We start from the raw sequence: 17,837 nt of genomic DNA on the forward strand, positions 1-17,837 counted from the left end.
ATCCTAGCCCTGTGCCTTAGTCACAAGAGCTTCCTTTCTCTCCCAACATGGAGCATGGTACTTCTATGCACCTTGGCTATACCTTAGCCCACCACAGTCTGCCAGGCAATTGGAGAACAGAGACAAATGCACTAACCTACATAGACACCGACTCCATGGGTGCTCCGGGGCTGGAGCACCCATGGGGAAAAATTAGTGGGTGCTCCTCACCCACTGGCAGCCAAGCTCCCCCCACCCCACCTCGCCTCCTTCTGCCCCCTCCCCAGCACACTGTGTCCCCACTCCTCACCCTCCCTCCCAGCGCTTCCTGCCACCCCACTGCCTAACAGCTGTTTGGCGGCACTTACGACTTTCTGGGAGAGGGGAGGAGCAGGGGCGCAGTGTGCTCGGGGGAGGAGATGGAGAAGAGGCGGGGCGGGGCCAGGGACGGTGGGGGGGGTCGAGCACCCACCGGGAAGACGGGAAGTCGGCGCCTATGCTAACCCATAGATTACAAGGAAATGGTTCCTATTAGTATGAAAGTGGATGGTAGTAAAGTAGCAGATAGAGGGCGTATATAATAGCTCCAGATGCTAGCGTGAAAGTCATCAGAGGTGTCTCACTCATAGGCTTTTATTGTGACTCTATTAGCGTGGACAGTAGAAGCTGAGACAAAGCTGATCAAAATTTATAGCAGCACTTATTAAAGGGAGGGATGATTTAAATGTGAATAATAGCCAAGAAACACCAATTATTCTGCTTGACAACTATCTAAATTACTTCTGGGTAGTTAAGACCAGCAATGTCAAACTTGTGGCCTGTGGGCTCTGAGAAGTGTACTGTAAGGTCATGGTACTAATAAAGTTAATGAGAGGGGAAAAAAAAGTTTTCTGATGCTGTAAAATGCAAACATCTTTGGTATGGCGCCAGACCACCCCATTCCCAGTCATGCCTGTGACAGGCACGGACCAGTAAGTCCTACCAAGCTACATACTGCATTTCACCTCCTTCCCATTAAATGGCTTGGCCCTCGGATTTAGACTCATCTATAATTTAGAGTGCCCAGATGTCTTGCTTTGCCCATAATAGCTCCAGTTTTCAGGGGAGACATTTCAGGCGAGCAAATGTTAAGCTAAACGTGTGAAGTTCACCACCCTCCCTTCGTTTAATAGGATGCCACAAATGTTATTCCTGCAAATGGATTTGTGGGGGGCAGGGAGGGGGAGAAAGTTTTGAATTGTATTTCTGCCTATGTAGTGAGGTTAAAGCACAGGGCCTAACTGGGAGTCACTTGAAAGGTTATTTTATTGAATTCATATGTATGGAGATATTTCTGTTGTCCATTGTCCATGGAATGGAGGTAACCTTTCAAGTAGATGACTACTGCAGTATACGCAGTGTTTATATGCTTAGATTTCTTCCGTTTTGGGAGAGATTACCAGTTCCAGCAGTAGTCCCCATTTTTAATTCTTGGGAATGTCATGCAAATGGCTAATCTTTCAAAACGCAAGAAACTTGAAGAGCATTTCCAGTGTGTGCTTGGGTCTGTCTGTGCACATGTACGCTTGAAAACTTCCTTTGGTTTCCAAAGGTTTGGCCGAGAAAGGCAAATGAATGGTCCAGCGGATGGGTTACTGTTCGCACAGTCAGGAAGCCTGGGTGTTGGACCTGGCTCTGCCACCGATTTACTGTGTGACCTTGGGCAAGTCATTTGCCCTCCCATCCGTCATCTGGCTTGCACCCTTGTTTGGACAGGGCCTGTTTCTTACTAATGTGTGACTAGCACACAGCACAGTGGAGCCCCAATAAAGCAGCTAGGTGCTACTATACTACAAATAATGTCAATTTGGGGGTCATATTGAATGGGAAACAGCTACTGATGATGACAACTTGAGAACAATGACTATATTAACATTTCCACATGCACCGAGCCAATGGCATGAAATAAACTTTCAATGGACTCTTAACATTGGTACGGTACGTAGAATTGAGGGCAGTTTTGAAATTCTGTCCCGTGAGAAATTCTGACACTTAAACATTTGATTTTTGTCCTGATACAAGAGATGTAGCTCTCATGGGAGCTTGAACCACAGAGAATCAGTGCCAGAACTGTAACTCCTGTAAAGCAATGGACCGCAATAAGAAAATGCAGTTTAATATTTTGTTGAATTGATTCAAAAGGAAACATTTTGGGTCATTTCTGATAATGAAATATTCTAATTTGGGTTGAAACAACCCAAAATAAAATATTTCACTTTGGTTTTCCCTGATGGGGAAATCAATTTTTGGGGCAAAATCAGTATTCCAGATTAAAAATAATAATAATTTTGCCAAAACTACATTTTCCCATTAGAAAATCACTCCAATGGCCAATGCCTAACCAGCTCCACCTGTTCGTTAATGTGAAAAGAGCCTGGAATGCAATTGAGCCTCCCCGTTTCACAGTCACTTATATACGCATGTTTACAGATATGCTTTTTTTTTTCCTTGAAATGTAGATTTAAAATGCACTACGAGATAGATCAATAAATACAATTGGAAGGAGCTGCTTTCCCTTCAGACAGTGCTAAGCCTAGTTTAGAGCTCTGCTCTGCAACTAGCCTGTGGTTCACGTGCTTTGATGTTCAAATATTATTGCAAATTCGCTCCCGGTAGTAGGAAAACAAATGCAAAAAAATGGAACTAGAGCACAGTTGATGATTTTACACTTGGCCATAGTTTTGGGCAATACCAAATACACGAGACAATCAGATTTCCAGAGCAGTTTGGTTTAGCTAATTTAACCTCTACAATCAGCTCGCCTGGTGATTGGGATAATGCAGCCAACAGTCCTCAAAGAGGCTAAACCTCACATCTCTGGCTTTTCAGAATTGATTTTATTGAGATCTGAAGCTCAGTATTACACTCACACATGCACAATGCTAGTGGGTATGTGGGAGAGAAGCATTGCATGTACATAACCAGCTGGGCCATGTTTTCTTTGTTGGGCCTTTAATGGGCATGAGAAAACAAAAATCCTGCTGACTTCAGAAGCAACTTGGGTTTGAAATTGCCTAATAAAGATTTTTTTTTTTTAAAGTCAAGATCAGCAGATTAAAGGAATCCCCTTTATAAAATAAAATCTATAAGCAAGCTTGTTTGGGAGACAAATCAATTATTGATGCTGTGAATTATTCATTGTTATCAGGGAACCAGCTCAGGATCCCAGGGACTGAATTTAAGGAGCTGGAGGGAGTTTTAGCAGCCACATGTGCCGCGGGTATAAATTGGCAGGGCTCCAGTCACTTCACTGGAGCGCTGCCAATTTACACCAGCTGAAGATTTCGTCCCAATGTTTTCCTGCGGCCTTGCAGCCGGGAAGGGGACACTGCATTACCAATCAGCTGCTCAGGGGAAGCCTTTGACCATAACAAAGTATCCAATAACAGGGGAGGGGCGTGAAGGAAGCTAAACGTTTGAAGCTTTGTTTTATGCTTGGAAACCAATTCAGCACTCTCCTGCCTTCTACGAAAATGTTATTGAACTGCCCAATGGGCAAAATCCTCGCCCCATTGACGTGAATGAGGGTTTTGCCATGGATTTCAAGGGGGCCAGGATTTCCTGCCTGGTGCTAATGGACTATGGTGATGTTGAACTGCCTGGTGATTTGAAGGGGTGGAGCGGGGTTGTACTTTGGGGTGACTTCATCAGACTCCCTGCTCGTAAACGATTCTCATGTGGTCTCACTCTCAAATCCACCATGCGTCCTGCCCCCCCACCCTCCTCCCATACACACCCAGCCCCAATTTTAATTTATTTATTTATTTTGTATGTGTGTTTCCAGGTCCAAACTGCTTTGCAGGAACCACCATAATTCCGGCTGGCATTGAAGTGAAAGTGGATGAGTGTAACATCTGTCACTGTCACAACGGGGACTGGTGGAAGCCTGCTCAGTGTTCAAAACGCGAATGCCACGGCAAGCAGACTCTGTAGAGGCAAAATCCAGACCAATGACAAGTCTATTAAAAAACAAACGTAACGGCTTCTACACTGCACATGTTAAACCTCCTGCCAGCTGCAATAGGGTCACCAGCAAAACCTTTTAGGGTTAACAAAAGTGAATATTTTGCTAACAGGAAAGTTCTCACACACCGTATACAGAATATATATCCAGTAGCTAGATATCTAATCTGCTTTTGCTTGATGGGGACTCAATAGCTGAGGTTTTGGAAGGGAAAATACCTGCACAGGTTCCTCCGCTCATAATGCCTCCACCCTGCCAATTAACTTGTAGCTTTTCCTACAATGTGAATTGCATTTTCGTTGTTGTGATTTTTTTTTTTTTTTTAGCATCTTCCTAAACTTTTTCACAGCCAGGGTCTTCTGGGTAATAAAATTATGGGTAAAACAAGAATGAACACTTTTTAAATGTCTCATGATGCTAAAAATAGAGATGGGAGGTGGATGGCTGGATAGATGGAATAAATCAAACTGGACTGTAAACTACAGAAAGGTCAGGCTAGATGCCTAGATAAAGAGGGATCGACCATGCGCTAGGAACACTCTGTCTGTGTTACGCTTTCTCCACCGAGTGGGGACAATCAAGTTGAAGAAATCTACACAATAATCACGACCGATACGTTAAAGCTGTCAATCAAATCACTAAATGATGCCAGATAACAGCAGTAGGTGGACACAACTCCCTTGATACCGATGAAGATGATGGGAAAACACAAATCAAAATAATTTGGAAAATGACAAACACTAGATTTGCAGCCGAGGTTGAAACTGTGCCCCATTTGTCACCAGCATGGATCAAGCTCTTTGTTTTGGGCTGTTCGTAATCACTTTGGATACACATACATTCCTGGTGTACCTGTGCTGCCTTACACCAGCGATTAGTTCGGCCCTTTGTGGCTTCTGCTAGCATAAACTGTTGGCCCAATGTGCACAGACCCACTGTGAATATGCATTGATCAGCATTGACCCTAGCCCTCTGATTTGGTTTCAACATGCAGCTACGTCTGCATGTACCTTGTCACTGTGCCATCACCACTCTGCCTCAAACCCTAGTCTCACTGAAGTCAGTGGCGAATTTCACTTGACCTCAGTGAGACCAAGATTTGGCCACTGTTTCTGTTTCAAGTGCAGATCTGAACACATCTCTGACCAGCCCCCCAGTGAGATTTCTGCAGCTGTTTGCTGGAGATTTTTTGTTATGAATTAAAATATTGGATGTGATAAAAAAAATGTCACAAAACTGCCCCGGAGCACCCGCAGAAAGAGTGACAATGGACAACTGGTTGTTCACAGAGCAAGCTAAACCTATGCCCTCACTAACATACATGGTATGAGCTGTTGCCTAGTGTGTTCTCCTGTCCTATGGACAGTGGACAAGATATGGTTTCCTGAGACCACTCTTAATGAGCCCCTCATTTTCTCACCATTCCCCAAGGCCTGTGCCCACATGGCCAAGGAACCCATCTGTAACATCCCCACTCCCAGGAGGTGAGCATGCTCCTTGCACCTCTGACACGCCTAGACCCTAGCAGCCCAAGAGCAAATGATCAAGTTTAAATGAGCTCATCCTGGGACTCTTCCCACTGACTCCAGTGGAAACTGGCCAAGGCTCAGACTGGTGTGATGTGCTACCAGTGAACTAGGCCCGCAAAGGCATATTTCCCTGGATTTACAGCAGCACTTGTCATACAAGGCCAGATTATTAACCTCCTCTCCATGCTGAGTCATACCTTCCTCCTGGTGTAGCTCAATTGAAGCCAGTGGGCCCAATCACAAAGCAAGGTGCTACTCAGCATGAGACAGAGGATCTGAATGTCTCCCACAGACATTACACGTCTTCCCTCCTAAAAGCAGCTAGTTCCAGCAAAAGCCGTTCCTAAAATGAACGTGGTGAGGGGTTGGCCCTCCAACGCCTTAAGTAAACTGGTTTCCTTGCAGTACAAATAGCTTTGCCATCGTGCAGACCACCAAGAGCCCTTTCTGCAGAGCACCGATCTGCACCCAGGTTGGAACTTTACTGTGGCAGCCATTCATAGATAATATGCGATCTTGAATCATTCATGAGCATCCCTGTGTGATTTAGTCATGCCCACACAAAGTAGAGGCATTCCAGGCTTTCTGTGCACGGAGAGACATGGTTTCCTTTGCACTAAGGTAGCCTAGTGTCAGCTTTGAAATTCACATTCGTGGGAATAAAAAATAAATGATGTGGCTGGGGTGGAAACACAGAGAAAACCTTTAGTAGAGCCATGACGTATCCATTATTAAGGAGCTACCGTGTCCTTCTTAGGGGAATGGAATGAGAACATGTAACTGGGACACCAAGATGTAATAATTCTGCAGCAAAGGCTAAGCACACCAAGAGCTATATCAAGGACTTACTAGGGCAAAGGGTGCATACACTGAGAAGCCATCTTCAAAAAGCAGCTGCCTGGAGGAGGGCAGCTCCGTGGTCTTGGTTAGCAGCCAGAGAGAGTCTTTTCCTCACTGCAAGCGAGTTACTTTCCGGCTTTGTAGCCCTGACTCCTGTTTGTTTATCTTCCTGAAGATGTAACCAATACTGTGACAGACCTGCTCAAAACAGTAATGCCACTTTACAGTTCTATTGTAACCAGGTCACGGCTTTTGAACCATGGTTTGCTTTTTTATTTATGAATTTTTTGTTAAGACTTTGGGCCCCGAAACTGCTCTTGTTAAAGAGTCAATGGCAAAACTCTTAGGGACGGCTCCTCGGCGGCTTTAAATTGGCACAGTTCCTCCGAAATCGATGGAGCCATGTTGACGTAAACCAGCTGAGGCTCTGGCCCACTTCGGCATCAATGGTAGGAGGCTCAGATCCTTTGTTTGCAACCAGCCTGTTGCCACTGTATTCTTATTTCCTCCCCATTTGGGTTTTAGTGGGGCCAGATTCGCAGCTGCCAGAATTCAGCATTGCGCTGTTGACGTCAGCTACGATTTACACCCGCTGAGAATGTGGCCCATGTACACTGCTACTGTTAAATAAGGGACCATCATACTTACTTGTAAGCGGCTAGCGGGCAATGACTAGCCAGTTTCAAAACGCTCTAAACAACAGTGTGCCTGGAAAAAAGAATGGGACAAAAACCCCAAACTTGACTGTAAAAATACGGGGTTCGAGCAACAATATTTGATGTGTAAAAATATATTATTAAAAATTATTTTGTTAAATATAAAGTGTGTTAACCTGCAAAAAAAAAAAATGTTTTTTGGTGTATTTTACTCTGCCACTCGTCCCCCAAACTACAAGTCAGCTCATCACTCTCCTCCAGTTCCAAATGAAACAGGACAGCACGGGCGCTGGGATCTCCGCCGGGGGGTTTTGCTTGAGTAAAGACTGTGCAGAAGAGACCGCAGGAGCTCACCTGGTGGCTGTAAATAGCTGAGGAGTGCCTGGATTCTGGCGGAGTAGGTTAAACCACCAGATCCTCAGCCGGTGTAAACTGGCTTAGCTCCACTGATGTGAATGGAGTGACGCTGATTTATACCAGCTGCGGCACTTTGCTGCAGCCTTTTCTTGAACATTCGTTTATTGGTTGCAAGATGGCTCCTGAACTTGTAATTGCTTTCGTGCCTTTTCAACTCTAGCCTACACACTTATGTCCCCAGGTGTGACAGAGTTAGTTTCTGGCTCAGTGAATTGAAAGCCCAGTAATTCAAACTATAGGATGGCGAATTACACAAGACACTAGATTTACTCCATAGGTCTTGTACTGTGGTAGGAAGCGCTTGACTAGGCCCAAAATGGTAATCGTCCTTGGCACTTCTTCAGCGATTACCAGCCAAGGATCTTGGAGCCCCTTAACAGACATTAATAAAATACTCAGCTCTTAAAATGTTTTACAAAGGAGGTCAATAGCAAGATCTTTCTTTTATTGATGGGGAAACTGAGGCACAGAGGGGGTCACATGACTGCCCAAGGTCACACTGAAAAGTTATGGTAGTGCTGTGAACACCACCGTCCTGACGCTTGGGCCTTTCCTTTAACCCCACTGCTATCACTCCCCTTGTGGTACCACTTTAAACCTGATGCCATCTAATCAGAGTAATAATTTGCTTTCAGTTCACAAAATCAATTTGGTACCTACAGAAGGAGAGGCACATTATTTACCCTAATTAGTAGTTACACTAATTAATTGCAGATGAATGAATGTAGTTAATGTTTGTACAGTGCTTGGAACATGTACAGCAATACACGTGCAAAATATTATTAATTAAACTAGACATATCTATATCCCAGCCCATGCTGGTTAATTGTTTCCTAAAGGCCAGACTCTCACACTAGTACTTGCATGGAGTCATCCCTTCTTCCGTGAGTAGTGCGGTTGATTTCAGCGGGACACCTCGCAGAGTAAAGGGCTGCTGGGTGTGAAAAAGGGCTGATGGGACTGACCCTGTCTCTCTTCCCCAGCCAGTTGAGAAGTGGCTTGATAAACAATGCGGGGACTACTAACTTGGATTTTGGAAAATCATTTGGCAGAGAGATATTAGGAAAAAATGGTGTCGCGCTTTTAAAGGAGGAAATTAACAAGCTGCTTAACTTAGTAGTCAAGCCGCGCTCCTAGGTTATGAAAAAATGGATTTTGCTGCAGGGAGATACAGTGAAGCCCGGCCATGCTTCTGATCACTTCCAAGAGGCAGTCACCCTCAGGGCCTGCCAGTGAGCTTCTCTCCTGTATTAGGCTCCTGGCTGAGCTTCTCATAGGTATGTACAAGGTTAAATACCGTTGAGGATGTGGGCCCCTGTGAAAAGCAGGCCTGCGGGCAGCATATTGCTGCTAACACATTGCCCACTCCAGAGGCTGCAGTTGTATCCTCTAGTGCCTGCTGAATAGCCACCCAAACCAAAAGCTGCCCAGCTGCAGCAAGGAAAGGCCACCAATGAACCAGCAAGGAGTTGAGAAAGGCACCGAGAAAGTGCCCAAGGGGAAGCTGGGGTTTGGGAGGCAGAATAAAGTAATACAAGGCTGGTGAGGCTGACAGGGAAATAGCGGGGGAGGTAACTTAGGGCCAGGGACAGACAGGGCATGTTAAGCAGCAGAGATAATTTGTGCCATGAGTGGGAGGGAGTGCTCAGTGGCTGAAGTCATTTCAAAAGAAATAAAATCGTGAGGTAAGCTAATTGAGAGCATGCAGCTCGTAGGCAAGACAGCTTTATTGTACTATGGTTTACCCAGCAACTGACTTGGAAGCAGCGGACAAAGCCAACGTTCACAGCGCTGTTCCGGTTTGGTAGCATGGAAACAAAGAGCTAGCTTAAAGCCCGGTGCAGCTGATATTGTTATCACAGGTGGCAGCAGTTGTTGGTGTTACAGCGAGTCTTCCGAGTTAGCGTTCTTGGTGTGAGAGGTTTCAGAGCAGTAGCCATGTTAGTAGCAGGAAAACCAAGGAGGAGTCCTTGCGGCACCTTAGAGACTAACACATTTATTTGGGCATCAGCTTAGTGTGAGAGCAAGTTTTGCCTCTTGGGAAGGCGTGATGTCTTGCTAGTTTGGGATTATGCAGGATTTGGGGTACACAGGTAAGAGGAAGGTATGGGAGGAGCAGGAGAGTTTGTGTTATCCCTTGGTTCTGATTAGAGTCAATATTTGTGACAGGGTTGCTCCATGGGATCCAGGCATTGTTGTTGGACTGAGATGCCTGGAAGGCGGGACTGCGTGCATGCTATTTGACCACCCCATTCCAGGACTGCTGGAGAGTGTAAAGAAAGCAAGTTACACCTAGCACGTACCCTGACCCCACATCTCTGAGTTCTCCTCCTGGGGGAAGCTGACCTGCAAGGCCCTGGACATCTGTCACTGCTCAGCAGAGAGGTAACACTGGTTTCTGATGAGGATACTGCGATCAGAAAAACAGATGACAGTATCCTGGGTGAAATTAGGGCTTTTGTTCCACAGAACGGAATTTAAAGGATTACATAATGGACTGGCCAGGAAGAGCCTTTTACATAGGCTGGACTTGAACCGCATTTACACTGTGGCCCCTTTCATGATGTAAAGGAACACAAGCTTAAATAAGAACCAGCCCTTCACTTATACATTTCTGAAGTGATTATATCCATGCTAGCTGGGCACTGACATAACAAAATAAGGCCTAATTCTGTCGAAAGGATGGTATTTGCCATCCATCCCTCATTTTATGTTACTTGTGGGTAATTTTTCCCCTTGTTGGATTATTCCTGTTGTTCTACAGTGCCAGGGTGTTCTTCTGCCATTGTTATTGTGGGAAGGGCTGTGCCAAGAGTTTGTTCCTACATCTAAAGGCTTTGGGCTTGTGCCCATCTGTAGTGGCAGGGAGATCCATGGTCCATGGCCTTTACATATATAAAAATACATGATGCTTTGAGTTGTGGGTTATTTCTTCAGTTTAAAAACAAACAAAAGGCAAATGGTGCAGTCTAAGAAGTAGGTCCTTGGGCCCTCCTATCTCATTTGGGTCTAGCGTGTGTCTTGCACTACAGTCCTTCATAAGCTAGTACGACCTCCCTTTACACACTGGCACGGGAGTAAGCCGATGACATCGGGTCATTTACCCCAACCTGAGATGGAGTAATGAGCAAGGAGTGGGTGGGTAGAACCTTGCCTCTGTCCTTCCAGTGCACGGCCCAACACAGCAGAGTCATCCTTGGGCTGTTGTAATTACTACCAGTATGAGTCCAGGCGCAGGGGAGGAGCTGTCCTGTAGCAGGGTATCTTTGAGTCCTATTGCAGCCTAAGGCAACACCTTTTGCTCAGAGCTGTGTCTAAAGGCACCATCTAGCCCTTTGTGTGCAGAGTTGTGAGTTATTCCTGTTATTCAATGGACACGGGCATTTGCTGTAGCGATATAAATTCTTTGTGTCACACAATATGGCGTATGTAAAAACCACATAGACTAAAAATCCTTCTAATGTGTCTTGTGGTTCTGGCTCATCTCACTTAAAGGGCATGACTAATAACACAGCTGAATGACTATTTAGCTGACACATCCTTAGGCAGTCATCTGTTACATTCAGCCCTGCTCGCTGGCATTAACTGGCACCATGGACTGCCACCACTTCACCTTGGCATTGCTTACGAGTTTCTATGAAAAGGGACTGTCAGACAATTGGTTTCTTGCTTGGATCCTCCAAAGCCCAACTATCGCCAACGCTGAGTAAGAAAGATATTGACTTGCTGCTAGGGCTCAACAGCTTTTACCTACCTCCCCTTTCAAAACGTCCCATGTCGGCAGATAGGGGAGTCCAAAGGCAGGGTCATGCTCAGTAAACGGGAGCCCTATCTATTATGAACGACAGGTGAACAGAATGACTGCTTGCGTTCTCACACTGCAGGTCACAGCCGGTAGCTACGAGGCAGGTTTGCACCAATGTAGAACTCTGTCACATGTGAAGAACCTCACCACCACAATGAGACATTGGCCCAGATCCTCAAAAGGTATTTAGGTGCCTAACTCCCACTGATTTCAGTGGGAGTTAGGCACCTAAATACCTTTACGGATCTGTGCCATTGGTCCTCAGACTTCCTTTTCAGCAAGGGTGATGCAGTCACTGGTAGCCCCTAAGGCTTGGATTCAAAGAGGACCTAAGGGATTTACATGCTTAATTCCTATGGCAAGCCAGTGGGAACTGAGTGCTTAATTCCCTTACACTCATTCGAAAATCCCAGTCTAAGTGTCTGCGCCCATATGTAGCTGCATAGTGAGGTGGCTATGGGCCTGCCTCTTGCCCACCCCCTTTTGCGTGAACAGGGAGCAGTGCTTGAGCCAGCTCCTGAGTAGGGGATACACACTGGGGAGGATCTGGTCACAAGCTGTCCCTAGCTGACTAGCCCCAGAATTCTTCATCCCTAGTCGGTCGGTATTTTGCATAGTATTGTACAGTAATCTGTCTGCTGCCCTTTGCTCTGAGCAGTTTCAATACGATAGAAGCACGTCACAGAAGGACACACCTGCAGTCATCTCAGCAAAGTAGAGCGGGACCAGCTCATGTTAACATCCCTGGCCAGCTAAACATTTGAATAGCCGTGGAAAAGGAACGCATTCCAGTATCTTCAGAGTAGGCGGTGCAGCCTAATGGATAGGCGAGTCATAATGCCTGGGCTCTGGGCCCAACGCTGCTAATGAGCTACTGAGACAAGGTGAGTGGACCAACTTCTGTTGGAGAGCGAGAGACAAGCTTTATTACCACACCCACCTTGTCACTCTGCTATCCTGGGTCCGACCTGGCTACAACAACATTGCATAATGACCGACTGAGTCACCTTGGGCAAGTCACTGTGGCATGCCTCCGTGTTCCCACCCGTCCATTGTCTGGCTCAGCTGCATAGGCCCCAGTTCAGGAACACACTTGAGCACATGATTGAAATTAAGCACATGTATAAAGTACAGTCTTGAGTAGGGATGCTCTCCTGAATGGGGGCCTAGATTGCAAGCTCTTTAGGGCAAGGACTGTATCTCAGTATGTGTTTGTACAGCACCTTGATCTGGGTCCTGATCTGGGTTAGATGCTAGCGTAATACATATAGGGGGAGATTTTCAGAAGCACCTAAGGGTTTTAGGAGCACAAGCCCCATTGATAATAAATGCTAATAATAATGTAGTGCACAGTGAGTTTTATTAACAATTTTCCAGGACAGGAAGCATTAAACTGAGACTTTTACCTTCTAGTGAGCTGTCTAGTCTCTTCATTTGTATATTTCCAAAGATAAGCACACACATCTCAACGTATTTATTTATTTTAATATTTTGTGGTTCTCTTCCCCTTTTAATTAATCACAGCACTGGGCCAGGCAGACCCATTAACTACTCTTCGGCCTTTCAGAGATACAGTTGCAGATGCAATTTAATTTCTTGACCCATGATCGATAGCAATTAATAGCATCTCTTTAATCTTGTTGAAAGATTCGTGTGGGGCTTCCAGGATCTGCCATCTCAAGAGCAAGGTGTCTGATACATACGTTATTAGATCCAGGAGCACAGCCTGTACTATCAGCCTGTCCTTTCTCCTCCTCTAAAGCTGACACTCATGGCTCGATTTCGTAATGCCTGGTTTTCAGTGAGGGCTCTGCACCTGCAATTGTGCTCAGAGGATGCGAAGGTAAATCCTTGCTATGAGCTGTGTATGTCCATAAACCCAAGGCGGAGAGGTATCTCTAATGTGAATGCAGGGGCGTTCCAGTGGAGAGGTCTAGGGAGCTGGACAGGCGTGCATTTAGGAGCTGGCATAGTCAGCAGATGCTGCTCAGATCAATCTAGCAGCTATGGAGTGGCTGGGTTGTAGCCCTGTGATCCAGCACGCCCAAGGGGCAATGCAGGAACTCGAGTGTCACTCTCAGAATCACAGTCTGGTCTCTGCTTCCCCCTTGTTCCAGAGGGGCCGCACGTGCCCATCCTCTTATTGGCACAGATTACTGCCCTTTCTGAACGGGCTCCAGTGTGCAGGCTTATGGAGCCAGAGCTCTGCCTACCCCTCACCCACTTGTGCCAAGCCTGCCTCTCGGCCCTGTGGTTCCAGGGCTGTGACCAGCCCCAAGCAGTGGGGCCAGGGGGTTCAGACATCTCCCTCCCCTGCATGGCAGAGCACCCAGGCTCATGGATAAAAGATGGCAGACAGCCAGGTTCAGAACAGGCAGCAGGGGATCAGCTCCTCTTTGTGCCACTTATAGCGTCGGTCTCATAGCTGCCCTGGGAGCAGTGCAGGGGTTAAGGGGATGGAGGGGAAACACCAGGGGAAATGAGGGGATGGAGAGAGCGCTGAGGGGATGGAGGGGAAACACCAGGGGAACTGAGGGGATGGAGAGAGCGCTGAGGGGATGGAGGGGAAACACCAGGGGAACTGAGGGGATGGAGAGAGCGCTGAGGGGATGGAGGAGAAACACCAGGGGAACTGAGGGGATGGAGAGAGCGCTGAGGGGATGGAGGGGAAACACCAGGGGAAATGAGGGGATGGAGAGAGCGCTGAGGGGATGGAGGGGAAACACCAGGGGAACTGAGGGGATGGAGAGAGCGCTGAGGGGATGGAGGGGAAACACCAGGGGAACTGAGGGGATGGAGAGAGCGCTGAGGGGATGGAGGAGAAACACCAGGGGAACTGAGGGGATGGAGAGAGCGCTGAGGGGATGGAGGAGAAACACCAGGGGAACTGAGGGGATGGAGAGAGCGCTGAGGGGATGGAGGGGAAACACCAGGGGAACTGAGGGGATGGAGAGAGCGCTGAGGGGATGGAGGAGAAACACCAGGGGAACTGAGGGGATGGAGAGAGCGCTGAGGGGATGGAGGGGAAACACCAGGGGAACTGAGGGGATGGAGAGAGCGCTGAGGGGATGGAGGAGAAACACCAGGGGAACTGAGGGGATGGAGAGAGCGCTGAGGGGATGGAGGGGAAACACCAGGGGAACTGAGGGGATGGAGAGAGCGCTGAGGGGATGGAGGAGAAACACCAGGGGAACTGAGGGGATGGAGAGAGCGCTGAGGGGATGGAGGGGAAACACCAGGGGAACTGAGGGGATGGAGAGAGCACTGAGGGGATGGAGGGGAAACACCAGGGGAACTGAGGGGATGGAGAGAGCGTTGAGAGGATGGAGGAGAAACACCAGGGGAACTGAGGGGATGGAGAGAGCGCTGAGGGGATGGAGGGGAAACACCAGGGGAACTGAGGGGATGGAGAGAGCGCTGAGGGGATGGAGGGGAAACACCAGGGGAACTGAGGGGATGGAGAGAGCGCTGAGGGGATGGAGGGGAAACACCAGGGGAACTGAGGGGATGGAGAGAGCGCTGAGGGGATGGAGGGGAAACACCAGGGGAACTGAGGGGATGGAGAGAGCGCTGAGGGGATGGAGGGGAAGCTTGGGGGCGTTGAGGGGATATAAGGGGAGTGCAGAGGGGAGAGAAGTAGGAAGGAGCTCAGTGGATAGAGAAGGGAGCACAGGGTGAGCTGAGGGGGTAGAGGGAAGTGGGGGGGGAGTTGGTGGAGAGCATAGGACATTGCTTGGGAAAATGAAAAGAGAGACGAAGGTGGTAAAAATGGAGCTGAGGACAGAGATAGGAGAGATTAGCAAATGGAGTTGGGGTGAGTGAGACAGACAGAGAGAGAGACTGAGGCAGAGTGTGGGAGGGTGTGTGGGAGACAAGGAGGATTTTTACAGAAAAAAATGATTTTTTCGTAAGGCTGATAAGTAGAGAAAATGAGTCTGAGGGAAAACATGACCACCGAGAAATTGCAGCAAAGTCACACAGGGACCTAGGTGACAGAAAGAGAGAAGAGGAAACTCCACAGGGAGCTGGTAAGTTATTGCTTTTTAAATTTAAATACAGTTTGCTTTATTCAAACTTTTCAAGCTGTAACGGGCTCCGGTTTCCTGTCCCCCGTACTGGTGTGAGCATACATCTTCTCTCGCCTCTTTAATGAGAGTACCTCACATCTCCTTCAGTCTCAGGAGCTTTGCCTCACAGTATTGTCTGTTTTCAGAGCCTTATTAATATGTGGTTATCTAGAATTTGAGATTATTTTCCCCACACTCCTGTGGAAATCGATCTTTGCTTTGTGTCACCTGCAAAGCATGATGAGGCATATTTCATCCTTGTGTAACAGCATTAGAGAGGCACTTATTGAAACAGACTAAGACTGGAACAAATTGGAGTTGCAACTCCCTTCATCCGTCCCTCAGCCACCACCAACCGCGGTCAGCACCCAGACTGCTGATTATCTATGCCCCTGAGTCAGCAGCGTGTAATTGCTTCAATGGCACATAATGACTTGAGTTCCATTTTACTTGACCTTCTTGAGGATCGAGCTGTCAGCCCAATCAGCAGGGAGGCCAGAATCACTGCAGTGAAAGCTATTCAGCCGTGCGTCTGAAAAACATAATAAAGCAACATGCATGCACACAAAGAGCAAAGTCTCACTGTGACTGTACCGTCCATCCACCAGATAGCATGAAAGACTCTCCTTCCGTTTACTGCTTGTTAAAGGGAAAAGACAAAAATACATACAATCAAGGAGAGACCAGGTGGGGGGAGGTAATATTTTTGATTGGACCAACTTCTGTTGGTGAGAGAGAGACAAGCTTTTGAGCTCACCAACAGAAGGTGGTCCAATCAAAAATATTACTTCACCCACCTTGTCTGTCTAATATCCTGAGACCGACGTGGCTACAACAATCCTACATACTACAGTCATATTCAGTTAAACCAGTCCTGCCCTTGCAATGCACTGAAGGCTAGCTAACACCCCTCCCCAATAAAAAACAACCAAGGAGATACAGTATATGACCATTCTGATGGCATGACGCTAAGTGCCGATAATTTCTTGTTTAAAAGCTACAGCATATTCATCCATTTATCAGATTAGATAGATAGGTAGGTAGGTAGGTAGACAGATAAAAACCCTAAAAGAGTCTAGGCTGGGCCAAGGAAAACCCTGAGGGTAGGTGTTCAGTGCGTGCCAAAAATCAGGCTCCATTAAAGGCATCCAAAAATTGCGGCACCAAAAAACAAATGCAGTTCGTACCTTGTCTGCTACCACTGCTTATCAGATAGAGGTGAATCATAGAATCATAGAATATCAGGGTTGGAAGGGACCTCAGGAGGTCATCTAGTCCAACCCCCTGCTCAAAAGCAGGACCAATCCCCAATTAAATCATCCCAGCCAGGGCTTTGTCAAGCCTGACTATAAAAACTTCTAAGGAAGGAGATTCTACCACCTCCCTAGGTAACGCATTCCAGTGTTTCACCACCCTCCTAGTGAAAAGGTTTTCCTAATATCCAACCTAAACCTCCCCACTGCAACTTGAGACCATTACTCCTCGTTCTGTCATCTGCTACCACTGAGAATAGTCTAGAACCATCCTCTCTGGAACCACCTCTCAGGTAGTTGAAAGCAGCTATCAAATCCCCCCTCATTCTTCTCTTCTGCAGGCTAAACAATCCCAGTTCCCTCAGCCTCCCCTCATAAGTCAAGTGAGTGGCACAGTGGTGGCTGGAGTCAGCGTATACTCACTCTTGCCAGCTCTGCTTGCTCCCCCGTGGATTCCTGAGGTGTTAATAACACGTGGTGGCCCGCAGTTCACGAGAGGCTGATTTTGGCGCTGCTCTTTCATAGGTCAGTTCATCCACAGCCTGCCGATCCCTGCCTATGCACTGTCAGATGGGTTAGCAGACAAGACAGAACCAATATCAAACATGTCAATCAAGGGCAAAGTGTGGAGGGTCCCAATTTGTGGTGTGCATGCCACTGGTCGGACATGAGCTTGTTGGAAGTGGGACACTAAAAACTCTTTATAAAAAAACCCCACACTCCCTCCAGTTGTCACACACACACACTGCAGGACACGAGAAAAGGCCCACAAACCACAAGGCATTCTCCCGATTGCTTTCAGCCTTAACAGCTGCTGACCATGCTGGCAGAGCAGTTTTACTTAGTGGTGTGTTCTGCACAGTGGCTGTACAGACAGATGTTGTACGCTCCTTGGGCATGCAGCTGGGTGACTTTCTGCTAGGCCCTGCCTTACTCAGTTCAAGCTACTGAGGTGAATGGGCAAAACACCCCCAGCTCTCCTCTCATCCAGAACAGGGCTGGTTCAGAGCACTTGTAAAACCTGCAGCCACATGGAGCCCTGAGTTCAGAGAGTCATAGAATCATAGAATATCAGGGTTGGAAGGGGCCTCAGGAGGTCATCTAGTCCAACCCCCTGCTCAAAGCAGGACCAATCCCCAACTAAATCATCCCAGCCAGGGCTTTGTCAAGCCTGACCTTAAAAACTTCTAAGGAAGGAGATTCCACCACCTCCCTAGGAAACGCATGCCAGTGTTTCACCACCCTCCTCATGAAAAGTTTTTCCTAATATCCAACCTAAACCTCCCGC

The 17,837-nt window shown here is 47.3% G+C and overlaps 1 protein-coding gene across 1 annotated transcript in view; it reads left to right on the plus strand.

Annotated features, from left to right (window-relative positions):
* The window catches only part of VWC2L (von Willebrand factor C domain containing 2 like), a 78,476-nt gene extending 74,525 nt beyond the window's left edge, over positions 1–3,951 (plus strand). The window contains exon 3 of the mRNA XM_077830595.1: positions 3,803–3,951. Within this exon, the coding sequence (XP_077686721.1) occupies positions 3,803–3,951 (149 nt within the window). The remainder of the gene's footprint in view (positions 1–3,802) is intronic.
* Positions 3,952–17,837: the final 13,886 nt, after the last annotated feature.

Source organism: Eretmochelys imbricata, chromosome 11 (assembly GCF_965152235.1).
Source record: "Eretmochelys imbricata isolate rEreImb1 chromosome 11, rEreImb1.hap1, whole genome shotgun sequence".
Classification (NCBI taxonomy): Eukaryota; Metazoa; Chordata; order Testudines; family Cheloniidae; genus Eretmochelys; species Eretmochelys imbricata.